Source organism: Halichoerus grypus, chromosome 2 (assembly GCF_964656455.1).
Source record: "Halichoerus grypus chromosome 2, mHalGry1.hap1.1, whole genome shotgun sequence".
Taxonomy (NCBI): Eukaryota; Metazoa; Chordata; class Mammalia; order Carnivora; family Phocidae; genus Halichoerus; species Halichoerus grypus.
In genome coordinates, this window is record NC_135713.1 from 163,331,744 (window position 1) to 163,348,812 (window position 17,069).

Below are 17,069 nucleotides of genomic sequence, written 5' to 3' on the forward strand. Positions count from 1 at the left end.
TCCACTTTCCACGTGGACCTGATCTGGCTGCCGCCCCCAGAAGTGCCCCTGACCCTCTCCTCTCCTGCCGGGAACCGCATGGCAGGGACCCCATTCAGGCCTCTGGCCCTCTGGCTGTTCCTGTATCACTGGCAGGGAGTGGGGACAGCTGACTGGCCCACCTCTTTCTTGTTTCCATACTCCCCCCCCCCTCCAGAGCCCGGATGGGGCTCCATCCACAGCAGCTAGTTTGATGCACACGGCAGGTGTCCGGCTGGGCCCAGGGCACCCCTCCCTGCTCCCCAGGGTTGGGTGGAGCCACACCTACCCCACTGTCACACTCCTCCACGGCCTCCCCCTCCCCCGCTGTGCTGCCGAAGCTGCTGGTGCTGGAGGAGGAGCGGGAGATGTTAGCTCGGCCATTCTCCTTCAACTTTACGAAGGGCCTGTGGGGAAAGGAGCGGGACAGGCCTGGTCACTCACCAAAGCCCCCCCACCCCCACCCCAGGCAGGGCAGACCTGGCAGGGACTGAGCTTGCCCACCAGTGACTCCCCGTGCCCCCTGCTGGCTGGCTTCTGTGTTCTGCAGAGTTCTCCAGGCAAAAATGCAGGCTCTCAGCAGAGCGCGCATTCCAGGGCTCCAAGTGGCTAAAGCCAGCCCTGCCCCCACCCTCGCTCTCTTACTTCTCCTTGTTGGGGCAGATTTCTGGAGAGCTGGGATTGGATGAGGCCTCAGACTTTATCTCTTGAGAAGAGTGTGCACCATCCGGGGTCTTGGGGTTGCTGGATGCACTGTCACTAAGGAAAGAGAAATAAAGAGGGGTGAAGCCATGTGGCCAGCCACTACACCCCCATCCCACCCCCAGGCCTGATACAGGCCCAACCAGCTCTCAGCACCACAGGGCCTGTGGGGTCACGGCACCCCCTGCCAGAGCACAGCCACCAGGACCTCCACTCCCCTGAGCCCCACTCTAGCCACAGCGGACAACAGGGTTTTCTGCTCCATCAGGGGCTACCTTAGGCTCCTAGGCAAGTCAAAAGCGATCAAGCAAGAGTCCTGGCCCGATGCCCCCAAGCCCACGTCCACTCCCCACCTATGCTGGCCATCCCACCTGGCAGAGCTCTAAGTCAAGAGCAGGCGGGTCTATGACGCCCACTCCCACAGCAGGGAAATAACCCAACGCACGTGGACTCCGTGGCGGGGCTGGCAGGGTCACCGTGCATAACACCCTTCACACAGGCCATAATACGAGCTCCCTGGATCTGTGTGACGAGGTGGCTGGGAAGGGCATCTTGGTAAACGGGCTACTCTTGGCCAAGGGCCCAAGGGCTTCCTTCTCTTGGAGTTTAACAAAGACCATGTACTGACGCCCACAATTTGTCCTGTGCCCCCTGGTGGGGACAAGATGGCCTTGTCTTCAACACACTTTTTTTTTTTTTAATTTTTTTATTGTTATGTTAATCCCCATACGTTACATCATTAGTTTTAGATATAGTGTTCCATGATTCATTGTTTGTGCATAACACCCAGTGCTCCATGCGGAACGTGCCCTCCTCAATACCCATCACCAGGCTAACCCATCCTCCCAACCCCCTCCCCTCTAGAACCCTCAGTTTGTTTTTCAGAGTCCATCGTCTCTCATGGTTCTTCTCCCCCTCCGATTTCCCCCCCTTCATTCTTCCCCTCCTGCTACATTCTTCTTCTTCTTCTTTTCTTTCTTAACATATATTGCATTATTTGTTTCAGAGGTACAGATCTGAGATTCAACAGTCTTGCACAATTCACAGCGCTTACCAGAACACATACCCTCCCCAGTGTCCATCACCCAGTCACCCCATCCCTCCCACCCCACCCCCCACTCAGGCAACCCTCAGTTTGTTTCCTGAGATTAAGAATTCCTCACATCAGTGAGGTCATATGATACATGTCTTTCTCTGTTTGACTTATTTCGCTCAGCATAATACCCTCCAGTTCCATCCACGTCGTTGCAAATGGCAAGATTTCATTCCTTTTGATGGCTGCATAATATTCCATTGTATATATATACCACCTCTTCTTTATCCATTCATCTGTCGATGGACATCTTGGCTCTTTCCACGGTTTGGCTATTGTGGACATTGCTGCTATAAACATCGGGGTGCACGTACCCTTTCGGATCCCTACTTTTGTATCTTTGGGGTAAATACCCAGTAGTGCAATTGCTGGATCATATGATAGCTCTATTTTCAACTTTTTGAGGAACCTCCATACTGTTTTCCAGAGTGGCTGCACCAGCTTGCATTCCCACCAACAGTGTAGGAGGGTTCCTCTTTCTCCGCATCCCCGCCAACATCTGTCATTTCCTGACTTGTTAATTTTAGCCATTCTGACTGGTGTGAGGTGGTATCTCATTGAGGTTTTGATTTGGATTTCCCTGATGCCGAGCGATATTGAACACTTTTTCATGTGTCTGTTGGCCATTTGGATGTCTTCTTTGGAAAAATGTCTGTTCATGTCTTCTGCCCATTTCTTGATTGGATTCTTTGTTCTTTGGGTGTTGAGTTTGATGAGTTCTTTATAGATTTTGGATACTAGCCCTTTATCTGATATGTCATTTGCAAATATCTTCTCCCATTCTGTCAGTTGTCTTTTGGTTTTGTTGACTGTTTCCTTTGCTTTGCAAAAGCTTTTTATCTTGATGAAGTCCCAATAGTTCATTTTTGCCCTTGCTTCCCTTGCCTTTGGCGATGTTTCTAGGAAGAAATTGCTGCGGCTGAGGTCGAAGAGGTTGCTGCCTGTGTTCTCCTTTAGGATTTTGATGGACTCCTGTCTCACATTGAGGTCTTTCAACCATTTGGAGTCTATTTTTGTGTGTGCTGTAAGGAAATGGTCCAGTTTCATTCTTCTGCATGTGGCTATCCAATTTTCCCAACACCATTTGTTGAAGAGACTGTCTTTTTTCCATTGGATATTCTTTCCTGCTTTGTCAAAGATTAGTTGACCATAGAGTGGAGGGTCCATTTCTGGGCTCTCTATTCTGTTCCATTGATCTATGTGTCTGTTTTTGTGCCAGTACCATACTGTCTTGATGATGACAGCTTTGTAGTAGAGCTGGAAGTCCGGAATTGTGATGCCGCCAGCTTTGCTTTTCTTTTTCAACATTCCTCTGGCTATGCGGGGTCTTTTCTGGTTCCATACAAATTTTAGGATGATTTGTTCCATTTCTTTGAAAAAAGTGGACGGTATTTTGATGGGGATTGCACTGAATGTGTAGATTGCTCTAGGTAGCATTGACATCTTCACAATATTTGTTCTTCCAATCCATGAGCATGGAACGTTTTTCCATTTCTTTGTGTCTTCCTCAATTTCTTTCATGAGTATTTTATAGTTTTCTGAGTACAGATCCTTTGCCTCTTTGGTGAGATTTATTCCTAGGTATCTTATGGTTTTGGGTGCAATTGTAAATGGGATCGACTCCTTAATTTCTCTTTCTTCTGACTTGTTGTTGGTGTATAGGAATGCCACTGACTTCTGTGCATTGATTTTATATCCTGCCACTTGACTGAATTCCTGTATGAGTTCTAGCAGTTTTGGGGTGGAGTCTTTGGGATTTTCCACATAAAGTATCATATCATCTGCAAAGAGTGAGAGTTTGACTTCTTCTTTGCCGATTTGGATGCCTTTGATTTCTTTTTGTTGTCTGATTGCTGTGGCTAGGACTTCCAATACTATGTTGAATAGCAGTGGTGATAGTGGACATCCCTGCCGCGTTCCTGACCTTAGGGGGAAAGCTCTCAGTTTTTCCCCATTGAGAATGATATTCGCTGTAGGTTTTTCATAGATGGCTTTTATGATATTGAGGTATGTACCCTCTATGCCTATACTCTGAAGAGTTTTGATCAAGAAAGGATGCTGTACCTTGTCAAATGCTTTTTCTGCATCTATTGAGAGGATCCTATGATTCTTGTTCTTTCTTTTGTTAATGTATTGTATCACGTTGATTGATTTGCGGATGTTGAACCAACCTTGCAGCCCAGGGATAAATCCCACTTGGTCGTGGTGAATAATCCTTTTAATGTACTGTTGGATCCTATTGGCTAGTATTTTGGTGAGAATTTTTGCATCCATGTTCATCAGGGATATTGGTCTGTAATTCTCCTTTTTGATGGGGTCTTTGTCTGGTTTTGGGATCAAGGTAATGCTGGCCTCATAAAATGAGTTTGGAAGTTTTCCTTCCATTTCTATTTTTTGGAACAGTTTCAGAAGAATAGGTATTAATTCTTCTTGAAATGTTTGGTAGAATTCCCCTGGGAAGCCATCTGGCCTTGGGCTTTTGTGTTTTGGGAGATTTTTGATGACTGTTTCTATTTCCTTAGTGGTTATAGGTCTGTTCAGGTTTTCTATTTCTTCCTGGTTCAGTTTTGGTAGTTGATACATCTCTAGGAATGCATCCATTACTTCCAGGTTATCTAATTTGCGGGCATAGAGTTGCTCATAATATGTTCTTATAATTGTTTGTATTTCTTTGGTGTTGGTTGTGATTTCTCCTCTTTCATTCATGATTTTGTTGATTTGGGTCATTTCTCTTTTCTTTTTGATAAGTCTGGCCAGGGGCTTATCAATCTTGTTAATTCTTTCAAAGAACCAGCTCCTAGTTTCATTGATCTGTTCTACTGTTCTTTTGGTTTCTATTTCATTGATTTCTGCTCTGATCTTTCTTATTTCTCTTCTCCTGCTGGGTTTAGGCTTTCTTTGCTGTTCTTTCTCCAGCTCCTTTAGGTGTAGGGTTAGGTTGTGTACTTGAGACCTTTCTTGTTTCTTGAGAAAGGCTTGTATTGCTATATACTTTCCTCTTAGGATTGCCTTTGCTGTATCCCAAAGATTTTGAATAGTTGTGTTTTCATTTTCATTGGTTTCCATGAATTTTTTTAATTCTTCTTTAATTTCCTGGTTGACCCATTCATTCTTCAGTGGGATGCTCTTTAGCCTCCATGTATTTGAGTTCTTTCTGACTTTCCTCTTGTGATTGAGTTCTAGTTTCAAAGCATTGTGGTCTGAAAATAGGCAGGGGATGATCCCAATCTTCTGGTTTATGACCTGATTTATGACCTAGGATGTGATCTATTCTGGAGAATGTTCCATGGGCACTAGAGAAGAATGTGTATTCCGTTGCTTTGGGATGGAATGTTCTGAATATGTCTGTGAAGTCCATTTGGTCCAGTGTGTCATTTAAAGTCTTTATTTCCTTGTTGATCTTTTGCTTAGACGATCTGTCCATTTCAGTGAGGGGGGTGTTAAAGTCCCCCACTATTACTGTATTGTTGTCGATGTGTTTCTTTGCTTTTGTTATTAATTGCCTTATATAATTGGCTGCTCCCATGTTAGGGGCATAGATATTTACAATTGTTAGATCTTCTTGTTGGATAGACCCTTTAAGTAGGATATAGTGTCCTTCCTCATCTCTTATTACAGTCTTTGGTTTAAAATCTAATTTGTCTGATATAAGGATTGCCACCCCAGCTTTCTTTTGGTGTCCATTAGCATGGTAAATGGTTTTCCACCCCCTCACTTTCAATCTGGGGGTGTCTTTGGGTCTAAAATGAGTCTCTTGCAGACAGCATATCGATGGGTCTTGTTTTTTAATCCAATCTGATAGCCTGTGTCTTTTGATTGGGGCATTTAGCCCATTTACATTCAGGGTAACTATTGAAAGATAGGAATTTAGTGCCATTGTATTGCCTGTAAAGTGACTGTTACTGTATATTGTTTGTGTTCCTTTCTGGTCTATGTTGCTTTTAGGCTCTCTCTTTGCTTAGAGGACCCCTTTCAAGATTTCTTGTAGGGCTGGTTTTGTGTTTGCAAATTCCTTTAGTTTTTGTTTGTCCTGGAAGCTTTTTATCTCTCCTTCAATTTTCAATGACAGCCTAGCTGGATATAGTATTCTTGGCTGCATATTTTTCTCATTTAGTGCTCTGAATATGTCCTGCCAGTCCTTTCTGGCCTGCCAGGTCTCTGTGGATAAGTCTGTTGCCAATCTAATGTTTCTACCATTGTAGGTTACATATCTCTTCTCCCGAGCTGCTTTCAGGATTTTCTCTTTGTCTCTGAGACTCGTAAGTTTTACTATTAGATGTCGGGGTGTTGACCTATTTTTATTGATTTTGAGAGGGGTTCTCTGTGCCTCCTGGATTTTGATGCCTGTTTCCTTCCCCAAATTAGGGAAGTTCTCTGCTATAATTTGCTCCATTATACCTTCTGCCCCTCTCTCTCTTTCTTCTTCTTCTGGGATCCCAATTATTCTAATGTTGTTTCGTCTTATGGTATCGTTTATCTCTCGAATTCTGCCCTCGTGATCCAGTAGTTGTTGATCTCTCTTTTTCTCAGCTTCTTTATTTTCCATCATTTGGTCTTCTATCTCACTGATTCTTTCTTCTGCCTCATTTATCCTAGCAGTTAGCGCCCCCATATTTGATTGCACCTCATTAATAGCCTTTTTGATTTCTACTTGGTTCGATTTTAGTTCTTTTACTTCTCCAGAAAGGGTTTCTCTAATAACTTCCATGCTTTTTTCAAGCCCAGCTAGTATCTTTAAAGTGATGATTCTGAACTCTAGATCTGACATCGTACTAATGTCCGTATTGAGTAGGTCCCTGGCAGTCGGTACTACCTCTTGTTCTTTTTGTTGAGGTGATTTTTTCCGTCTTGTCATTTTGTGCAGAGGAGAATAGATTAATGAGAGAACAAAATGCTAGCAGGGTAACAACGTCCCCAGAAAATATACTCTAAACAAATCAGAAAAGACCTGAAGCAGTGGGAAAAGAAAGGGAAAGAGAGAAAAAAGAAAAAGAAAGAAAAAAAAAAGAAAAAGATAAAGATAAAAACAAACAAAAACAGAACAAAACAAAACAAAACAAAAACAGAATGTGATCAAATATGATCAGGCTGGTTTATAGATCAGTGCCACACACTAGATTTTGGGTGTATTTTGGTCTGTTAAAAGAAAGTCCCTCCCACAATTTTAAAGAAAGAAAAACTTATATATGTATAAAAATAAGGGTTGATATGATGAAGGGATGGAATATGACTATAAAGATGGAAATTATAAAAAATTTTTAAAAAGGATTTGGTAAGTTGTTTGAAAAAAGAAAGAAGAGGATTAAAAAAAAAAAGAAAGAAAGAAAAAAGGGAGAGAATGTGATCAGGCAGGGGAGTAGAAAAAAACCATACACTAGAGATTTAGAGTATATTTTGATCTGTTAGAAGAAACTATCTCAAGATTTTAAAGAGAGAACAACTTATATATATATGCCAAAAATACGGGTAACTACTATGAAGGGATAGAATATGACTCTAAAAATGAAAAATAAAAAAAATTTTTTTTAAAAAAGGGATTGATAAGATGTTGGTTGAAAAAGGGAAAAAGAAAAATTCAAAAAAAAAGAAAAAAAGACAGTTAAAAAAAATAATTAACTTTGAAAGACTAAAGAATCATGGTAAAAAAGCCATGAATTCTATGTGCAGTATTCCCCTAGCGCTGGAGTTCTGCCGTTCTCATTGATCGGTAAACTTGGTCTTGGCTGGCTGTTCTCGCTGATCTTCTGCGGGAGGGGCCTGTTGCCGTGGTTCCCAAATGTCTTTGCCGGAGGCGGAATTGCCCCACCCTTGCCCGGTCCGGGCTAAGTAATCTGCTCCGGTTTGTTCTCCAGAGCTTTTGTTCCCTGCAAGCTTTCCGTACAGCTTTGGAGGCGGAGAGTGAAAATGGCGGCCTCCCAGTCTCCGCCTCAGCGGAGCTGAGAACTCGGGGTCCCGCTCCTCAGCGAGGCCCCAGAGAAAAGCCGTCAGTCACTCCCGTCTCCCCGGTCTCCGGCCACACTCCGCGCTCACCCGGCCTGTGACCGCGCCTTTCTATCTGGCACCCGACCCCGTGTGGAGTCTCCAAACCCAGCAGATCCCCGCGGTGTGCTCCCGCACCTCTCCTCCCGGGGGAAGAAGGTGAGTCTCCCCGGATCTGCCGCTTGTTGGGTCCCTGCTGGAGGAGCAGTGGCCCGACTGTGCTGCGGATCACGGTTTATAGCAACCCCGAGCTGAGAGCCCGCGCCTGGGCTCCGTCTCTGCAGCCGGCTTCCCCGCTCCGATACCTGGGAGCTCTGCCGCACTCAGGCACCCCCGGTCCTTCTGTGACCCCGAGGGTCCTGAGACCACACTGTCCCGCGAGGGTTCCACCCCCCACTTCGCCACCAGAGTGATGTCCCTCAGCGGAGCAGACCTCTAAAAGTTCCGATTTTGTGCTCCACTGCTCTATCACTTGCCAGAAGCGGCCGACGGAGGCCCCTCCCCTGCCGTCTATCCTCCCAAATAACACCTCGGATTCACTTCTCCGCACGTCCTACCTTCCAGAAAGTGGTCGCTTTTCTGTTCAGAGAGTTGTTGCTATTCTTTTCTTCGATCTCCTGTTGAGTTTGTAGGTGTTCAGAATGGTTTGATCCCTATCCAGCTGAATTCCTGAGAGGAGACGAAATCCAGGTCTCCTACTCCTCCACCATCTTGCTCCGCCCCCTCTTCAACACAGTTTTTATAGCAGCTTTACTGAGACATGATCCACATACAATTCACCCACTTAAAGTGTATAATTCAATGGTTTTTAGTCTATTCACAGAGTTGTACAACCATCACCACTGAGTTTAGTCCGCCCCTCCCCCAGCACCTGGCGACCACGAATCAACTTTCCGTCTCTCTGGATTTGCCCGTTCTGGCAGTTCATACAGATGGAATCACATGACGTGCTGTGGTCTTTTGTGACTGGCTTCTTTCACTTAGCACAGTCTTTCAAGGTTCATCTAAGTTGTAGCATATATCAGTACTTTACTCCTTAAAAAATCCCATTTTCCAGTTACAGCACATTTTATTTATCCCTTCACTGAGAGATGGACATCTGGATCATTTCCACTTTGGGCTATTATGAGTAATGCTGCTAGGAACATCTGTGTGCTAGTTTTCATGCCGACATACGTATTCCTCCTCTTGGCCATATACAGGAATAGAACTGCTCGGTCATATGGTAACTCCATGTTTAACTCTCTGCAGAGCTGCAGGCCGTTTTCTAAAGCAGGTGCATTAGTCTAGACTCCTATCAGCAAAGCCTGAGGATTTGAATTTCTCCATATCCTGGCCAACACTTGTTATTATGTGTCTTTTTGATGACAGCCATCCTAGAAGCGTGAGTGCCTCAGTGCATTTTTAATGAGGCTGCTAAAGACCTCCTAATTGTCCCCCCAAGCAGGGGTCTGGGCCATGGTGCAGGGCTTCTCTGCATGTCTGACACGGCAGACCCTCTCTCCTGGAATTCCTCCTCTCCAGGCTTTCTTCTCGTCTTCCTTCCCTTTCTCCCCTTGCCCTGAAATACTGGTGTTCCCCAGGCATTCTACACACTCCCTTGGGTGGTTGTATTCGTTGCTCCATCTTTAAACACCACCTATGCCCCAGTGACTCCCTTCTGCAGTAAAGGCCTGGCTCCTAAGCTCAAGACCTGCCTTCTGGCCACTGCGAATTCTGCATTTCTCTACTGGGTAGGCCGTAAGGACTCTCACGTGTACAGGTTCCAGAGTCTTTCATCCCCCTCCGTAAGCCTGTTCTTCATCCTGCATGCCCGAGCTCAGGGGCTGGTGCCACCATCCAGGGGGACAACCTGGAAGTCAACCTAAATGTCTCGCTTTCCCTCACAAGACTGTAAGCTTCTGGAAGGCAGGTTTGTGTCTTCTGTAGTTCTTGCCTGATCACTGAGCCCAGCACGTAGCAAGCACTCAAGAAACGTTGCTTGCTGAATTAAACAACAAATGGGCTCACCATTAAAGGATGAGAAAGACAATTAGCAAGAACGGGTTAAGTATGATGCAATATGAAAGCTGCTTTTAACAAAAGAGAAAACATTCTAGAAGCCCTGAGGGAAGTTCAATGAACTTCAGGCACAATCAGGGAAGGCTTCCATAAGAAAGGAGGTAAAGGAAGAAAAGAATCCAAGCAACATTTCTAATTTGGGTCCAAATGCTACAACGGACACTTCTGGAAAGTCCCGAACAGAGACTGGCCAAGTCTGCTTCAGTGGCCGGAGCAGAGGGAGTGACCGGGATGTGCCAGCATCCAAAGCGTGGGCCCAGGCTGGAGGGAAGCCATCTACCGAAGCTGCGCAAAAGCCCTCCCCAAGGTTGGGCATGGGCAGCATGGCAGGACCCGCAAGCCCCGCACTGGACAGTTACCATCGTGTCCGGCCGTCGCCTTGGCCTTCAGAGCCTGTGTACAGCCGTGGGAAGAGCCCCGACCGCCGCTTGATGGGGCTCCGCGACTGGTTCTTCACCGCTGCCGCCGGAGGCTGCCAATAAAACCGCCAACATGAGCGCTCCCAGCCCACCCCAGACCCCGACTGCTCTCACCCCCCTTTCTGGTCTACAAATACCTCCTGCAGCCCCCAACCAGTCTGGAGGAGATCCCAGAAAATAGCAAGGCAGCTGGGAAGGCTAGGATCTCCGTAACGGGAGCTGAGACCCCGAGACTCCAGCCGTTGCAGCCGGCTTTCCTGTGTTCTTCAGCCAAACCCTGTGGCCCCACGTAATCATCACCAAAGACCGGAGCTCTGGGAGGAACAGGGGTCAGGGCCCCCATAAAGAGAGCCCAGCATACCGAGAAGGCCAGGACGGTTCAGGGGGTCACACACCGAGAACCACACGGCTGAGGGAGCCCTGGGAGTGACCTGGCCCAACCCCTCGCTTTACCAATGAGGAAGCTGAGGAGCCAAATGGCAAGGGGTTTGGGCTAAGGTTATGGAGCGAATTGCTGGCAGGACAGGGACGAGAACCCAGGGTCCCGGCTCTCTGTACATTCCTCACAAATAATTGGGTCCAAGCTGGGCACCTCAATAACTAGATGGAACGAGACTGGCAGAGCCAGGTCCACAGGCTGAGGGAACCCACCAAGAATGAGGCTATGTTTCAGCACACGCGGGGGGGGGGGGGGTGAGCGTGGGGCTGAGGAAAGGGAGACCGAGGCCGTTCTTCAGAGCCCACCAGCCTCTAGCGCAGGCCCCAACTTCTGCCGTTCGTGTGCTGTGCTACCTGGGGTGAGAAGCCAAACTCTCTGGGCCCCAGTCTCCTCACCCACAGAATGCGGACGACTGTCCCGCCCTGCTCCTTTCACAGACCTTCTGGGTGGAACAAGATACAGCTGGGAAACTATTTGGTAAGTTCAATGAATTGTGTAAGACCACTTGCAATACTAATCCTTAGTATCAAGATGGGTGTATTCTGTTTGAAAAAGAAAAGAAAACCCTAGTCTATATGAATCCAAAGTCACTTTGTTCTTCAAATGGACCAGCTACGTGGTTCCTTCACCTGGCCAGTCGCTGGTGCAAGCAGACCAGGCCCAAACCCACTGCCATGCCAGGCTCTTGACTTGGGAACTGCACACACAGTGATTAACGGCAAAGACTTTGGGTCGGGGAGACGTGGGTTCAAATCCCCAGCTCTTCAACTTAGCTAAGTGACCGGGAGCAGGTCACTAAACCTCTCTGGGCCTCCTTTCCTCAAATCTGAAATGGAGAACACATCAGTTCCTACCTCAAAGAGCTGTGACAGGGATCAGATGAGAGAATGTCCGTGCATGACTTCGCTCAGGCCCTAGGGCACAGTAAGCCGGGGGGTGGCTACTGCGATTGTTAATAACAAAGCGAGGCCACCCCTCCTGGGTCCCAAGCCCCTGGGCAGAGAAACGTGCCCCAGAACCACTCTTCAGGGCAGGCCCCGAGGAGGAGACCCAGTTGTCAAAGGAACTCCAAGAACAGGATAATGGGCGGGCTTCCAGGCTGGGCCGGCCCCAGCTGTGCCTGGGACAGAGGCTGCATTTCACCCCCCAAACAGCCCCAATCTCCCCGGTGCCTGCTCTGGCCTCCTCGCCCAAGCCTGGGTGAACAGACCCTCCTTCACAGGCCTGCGGGGGCGGCTCCCCGGGAACCGTGTGCTGCCCCGGGGCCTGCGGCACTCACCGAGAAGGTGGTCTTGGTGACCTCCGTGCTGGTGTGTGCGATGCCACCACTGAGGCTGCCGGGGATGCCCCCGCCGTGCTGCTTCTTCTGGCTGCTCACCATGGTCTCCATGGAGTGGCTGCGCACGCGGATGGCCCTCTGTGGGGAGACGCGCAGGGACCCGATTGCCAGAGCCCGGCCCGCCGGCTGCCCCTGCCCTCCCCGTGGGGTCTGCAGACACAGCCCTCGGCTTGTGCACGCTCCTGCACCGTCCAGCCACACAGGGCCCTGTGCCCATTTAGGGCCACCAGAGAGCAAACAGTGACGTGCCCAGGAGGGGACGGTGGGATGATCAGGGGCTTGTTTGTCAGTGTGCATGGATAAGAACAGCTAAAGTCAAGACTGCCGAGCCTACGGCAGGGACGGGCCTGGGAGGTGACAAATGCTCCCTCAGACCACTCTGCAGGTCTCTGCTGTTCTGGAACTAGACCCAAGGGCAGTGGCCACACTGAGGACAGCTAGTTAACACAGAGGGAGCATTCCCACAGGCCCTGGACCTTTTAGTGTTGCCCTAATTTTAGGAACACGTCTGGTTTCCCTAGCTGACTGGATGCTCCTTAGAGGCAGAGGTCAGGTCTGACCTTCTCTGACTCCTCTCCTGCAACTGTCCCGGTCCCAGCATGGGGACAGACACATGGGAAGCACGCAGAAGGAAGAGTAGCCACATTTCCTGAGGACTTAGGATCGCCAGGCTCTCTGCGAAGAGCTCGAGATGTATTCTGACCACCAGCCCCTGGTGTGGATATCCTCCATCCCACTTCACAGGTAAGGCTCAGAGAAGCTAAGTGACCTGACCAGGGGCCCCCAGCTAATAGGAGATAGAACAGAGGGCTGACATATGCGAAGATACACAATCGGAGACATGAATTGCTCACGTAAAAGTGCCATCCCCACCATATTCCTCAATGGCAGAGCCACCGTCTCGTCCGATTTCCCCTCTTCCTCCATGGAACAAGGGAGTAAATTACGATCAGTCTAAGGTGGTCGCCGAACCTCTCCCCTTGCCTGAGGGGATGCCTGCTGGGAGCTGCGGGGAAAGGTTTCCTCAAGGACAGCCAAAAGAGAGGTGACGTTCTGCACCTGAACTGCAGTAGCCCCTGGGGCATGACGGGTCAAGCCCGTGGGACGAAGGCCACAAGCCAGGATGGCAGAGGGGAAAGGGGAAAGAACCCAGATGCCGAGGACCCCACTGAGCCACAAGTCACCCCAAGCCTCCTCGTTAAGTGGGCTCGTGGGTTTTCCTTACTGGGGGAGCCGGCTGAGGTTCTCAGAAACTTAGCTTCAGAAAATGGACTCAGAAGGACAATGGTAGGGATGCAGGAAGCCGATTCAAGAAGGAGGGCCATTTGCAAACACGGCCACCCTGGAGACTTGCTACTTTTGCAGATGAGGCACGGAGCCCACCAGCCTCCTACCCCTGATGTCATCCAGCCTTGTGTGAGTCAAAGACAGCGCCTGAGGAACATCATCGCTCTCCCTTTCTAAACCACAGAAGAGAATCGCCTAGCAACAGTTTCCAGCCAGTACATTCTATTAATTCCATCACCCAGAGACAACATTAAGTCACACACCCTTTGAAAAACTGAGAGCAGGAATGGTGTGGCACTACACTGAGGTGTCCCGGGATAAACAGCAAGGTCCCTTAAGTGAGTCAAGTGCTCCATAAATCTCAGCATCACGACATTCTGCCGGTGCCCTCGTGGGTGTCACCACCACCATCAACAATAACGTGTCAGTTAATCGCGTATGTTCTGATGCATTCCTCACGGTCTCTTTCCAGGAAAGATTTGATGCAGTGTGATAGGCTCTGGTCTACTGAGCTTCGTATCCGTGAACTTACTGAATCCCTACAACTCTGAGATGCAGACAGGACAGGCACTGATAGAAAAGGCAAACAAATGATCGCCCAAGGTCACGCTGCAGGTCGGAGGTGGAGCTAGGACCCAAACCCAGGCCCCTGGGCTCCAGATGAAAGGGTCCCTGGTATCCCAAAAAGGGGTCCAGATTGAACACAGAATTGAACTGGTTGATGGACTAAGGATGATTAGAAATCAAGGGCTCCCAGCCTCTCCTCGAAAAAAGTCTTCCAGGCTGATGTCAGGGAGGATGTTTTCTCCTCAGATGCCCTTGGTGCCGCTGTCTGAGCCGACAAGGTAAGTCTGAGGAGACAATGGGCTGGCTGGCAGGGAATTCCGGGGATGCACGGGGTGGCCATCTGCTGCTTGAAGCGAACAGCAAGAGGGCTGAATCCTGGTCTTCCCAACACCGTGTGTGAGCCTCTCTGGCACACAGCCTCCTCGTCTATACAGCGTGGTGATGGTCCTGCATGAGGACGCCAGGAGACCGTGTGTGCCAAATAGCTGGTGTCAAACCCGCTCACTGGGGGCCAGCTCTCCTGCCCCGCTCTGAGAGACCCCACGGTTGCCTCAACACTTTAACTTTAAGCCTGATTTGGACAAAATCACCCAGTGATATGGTCTGAAGTATTTTATGTTTCAATCTGATGTTGAGGTGGAAACACCAGCCTTCTCAAACCGGGCAGAAGATTCAGGGAAAGGGTGAAGAAGAGAAAGGACAGTCTCCCCTCTGCTTGAATCTTCCCAGGGACGGGCTGCTCACTGCGTTCAAAACTGCCTGTTCCAGTGGTGGAGAGCCTGACCTTTGCAAAGGTCTTCTGTGCACCGAGCTGAAGTCTTACCTGTTCTAGACCTTGGAGTCTTTGGCCAGTCTATTCCGTATTTCACCCAACTGTCCCTCAACTGTCTGAGGACAGTCTTGAGGTCCTGAGTCTGCTCTCCTCCCGGCTAACCACAGCTGGTTCCAGTGTCCCTCCTCAGCCCTGGTGCTTTCCCAGCCCTCTGCTCACCCCATAGCTTACCTTGGAACAGGTTCTCCTTTGGAGGGGGAGGGGCAAGAAAAAAGAGATGGTGTCACTTTCTCTTTATCAGCTTATGTCACTTCATGTCAGCTGGGGTTTGAGCTACCAGTTAGCATTACGCAGGGAACAAGTCTCTTCTGGGCCAAGCACGAGCCCTGCTTCCTTATGGGTTTGTGCTTCCTTATGCTTCCAAATGGGTTTTAGGAGTTGGCTCAATTCCACAAACTTAAGGGACACAAAGCACAGGCATGAGCACTAAGGGGGGGCGGGGTGCCTATCTGTACCAGGCAAGCAACAGAGGGAGGGGTGCTTGGGGAGAAAGATGCCAACTGCTTGCCTCCTGAGATCACTCCTAATCAGGAGGCACCCTGAGGGACCCTGAGGACTGGAACGGAGTCTTCTGCCCCCCTAGCAGGGCAAATAAAGGATGGAGGTTGACAGGAGAGGGAACTATCCCTCCCATCTGCAGAGACCAGAGCTCCAACCCGTGAGCCACCCAGGCTGCCCCTGCTCGCAGGTACTTTGCCTGGGGAACCGCAGCCTGGTGCTCTTCTCCTGCCACTGGGGGTCAGAGCGCACCGGCGCACTATCTGCCACCGCCCCCCAAAGTGCTGGGAGACAGTCACCTGCCGCGGCCCCCATTCTGCCACTGGGCCTTTTCCTCCCTGTCCTCCATTCCCCCTCCTGCATGATGACATTAATGGAGGGCTGGGCTAGCTCCCCGTTTCTCAAAATGTGGCTCCCACGTGCTTTGCGCACAGATCACATGGCTACATCGAGGAGCGTTACTTTACTTTTCATTACAGACCAATAAAAATTTCACCAACAGCGGGCAGTGGTGGAGAATGGCACTGAGAACAATGGCCTAGAGATTGACGCTTTTCAAAGGTGAATAACGTACATCTCTTTTATAAAGGAAAATATTCTTGCAAGCCCAAGAATACATCCACCGACACCGCCCCCCACCCCCCACAACACCCCCCCCAACAGCGGCTCCATGGGCTGCATTTGCAAGAAACCTACTTATTCCACAGAACTGTCTTTTAATTGTGAGTTTCACTGCAAAAGTTTAGTCCCTATAATTGGAAATATGTATATTTTTAGATTATCATCTAAGTGAAAATGCAAAATTTTTAAGTGTTGGTAGAACTGGCAGATTCCTGAAACTATCTCTAAGCATTCTGTTTGAGAAGCAGGTCTGGACGTCCATGAACCAACTGTTCCATTTCTCATGGAAGAAAAGCTTAAATCACAGCCAGTGGATTCGAGGTAAGAAGGGAGAGCTATGCTGCGCGGTGTGAGGCGCCAGGCAGCACGATCTAGGGCAGTGATGGGTCTGCTTCCTGGGAGAGGGAAGAATCGTCCCATGAGGCCAGGGGATGGATGGCTGAGATTGCTTCTAGCCCTGGGAATTCTCAGCTGTCTCCACGTGAGAGGAGACCTTTGACCAAAAGGAGACAGAACACACAACTCTTCTTTCTGAAATCATTTCGTGCCCTTCTTTCAAGACGGATCCCATGGAGGTGCGGGTGAGGAACTCCATGAGGCGTTCCAGTGATTCTGACACCACGGCAGCACCCTGGGGGCGCATGAAGAAATACCAGACTGAGAGGTGGTCTCCTGAGTTGGATCCTGGCACAGCCCAGGCATCAGAAACCGCCGGGGCCACCGGGCTCCGTGCTCCTGCGCCTGGCTTGCCCCCAGCTTCGGCCTCCACAGCCTGGGAGACGAGAGGGTCATGGTGGAAGGGACACGGGGCAAAAGAGCCCACATTCCCAACTCGGGGAAGCTCATCATGATGATGAGAACTGTGAGGCTTACCGCGTGACCGCCTGTGACACGGAAGCGCTATCTCAGGGACAGGTGGGGAAGCAGAAGGCACAAGCAGATCTGTCTTCAGCCCACAGGTGGAAGGATTAAGGGATGAACAGGAAAAGGCCCTGAACTATTGGATCAAAGACGAGTAACGATAAAGTCTCGAAGCCTCTCCTCTCTTAGAAACCCCTTCAGTCGATCCTAAGATTTGCGAGTTTTACTATTACATGCCGGGGTGTTGGCCTGTTTTCCTTGATCTTGGGAGGGGTCCTCTCTGCCTCTAGGACACGAGAGGCAACCCACAGAATGGGAGAAGATATTTGCAAATGACACTACAAATAAAAGGC

General features: G+C 49.2%; 1 protein-coding gene across 8 annotated transcripts in view; it reads right to left on the minus strand.

Annotated features, from left to right (window-relative positions):
- RAP1GAP2 (RAP1 GTPase activating protein 2) overlaps positions 1–17,069 on the minus strand; it is a 233,298-nt gene that overhangs the window by 8,646 nt on the left and 207,583 nt on the right. For all 8 annotated transcript variants that reach the window (XR_013446056.1, XM_078068051.1, XM_036097956.2 and 5 more), the window contains 4 exons: positions 11,991–12,128; positions 10,213–10,325; positions 664–777; positions 308–425 (listed from right to left, as the gene is read on the minus strand). Coding sequence is in view for 7 of the 8 variants with exons in the window: in XM_078068051.1 (XP_077924177.1) it covers positions 308–425; positions 664–777; positions 10,213–10,325; positions 11,991–12,128 (483 nt within the window). In the remaining variant the exon portion in view is untranslated. The remainder of the gene's footprint in view (positions 1–307; positions 426–663; positions 778–10,212; positions 10,326–11,990; positions 12,129–17,069) is intronic.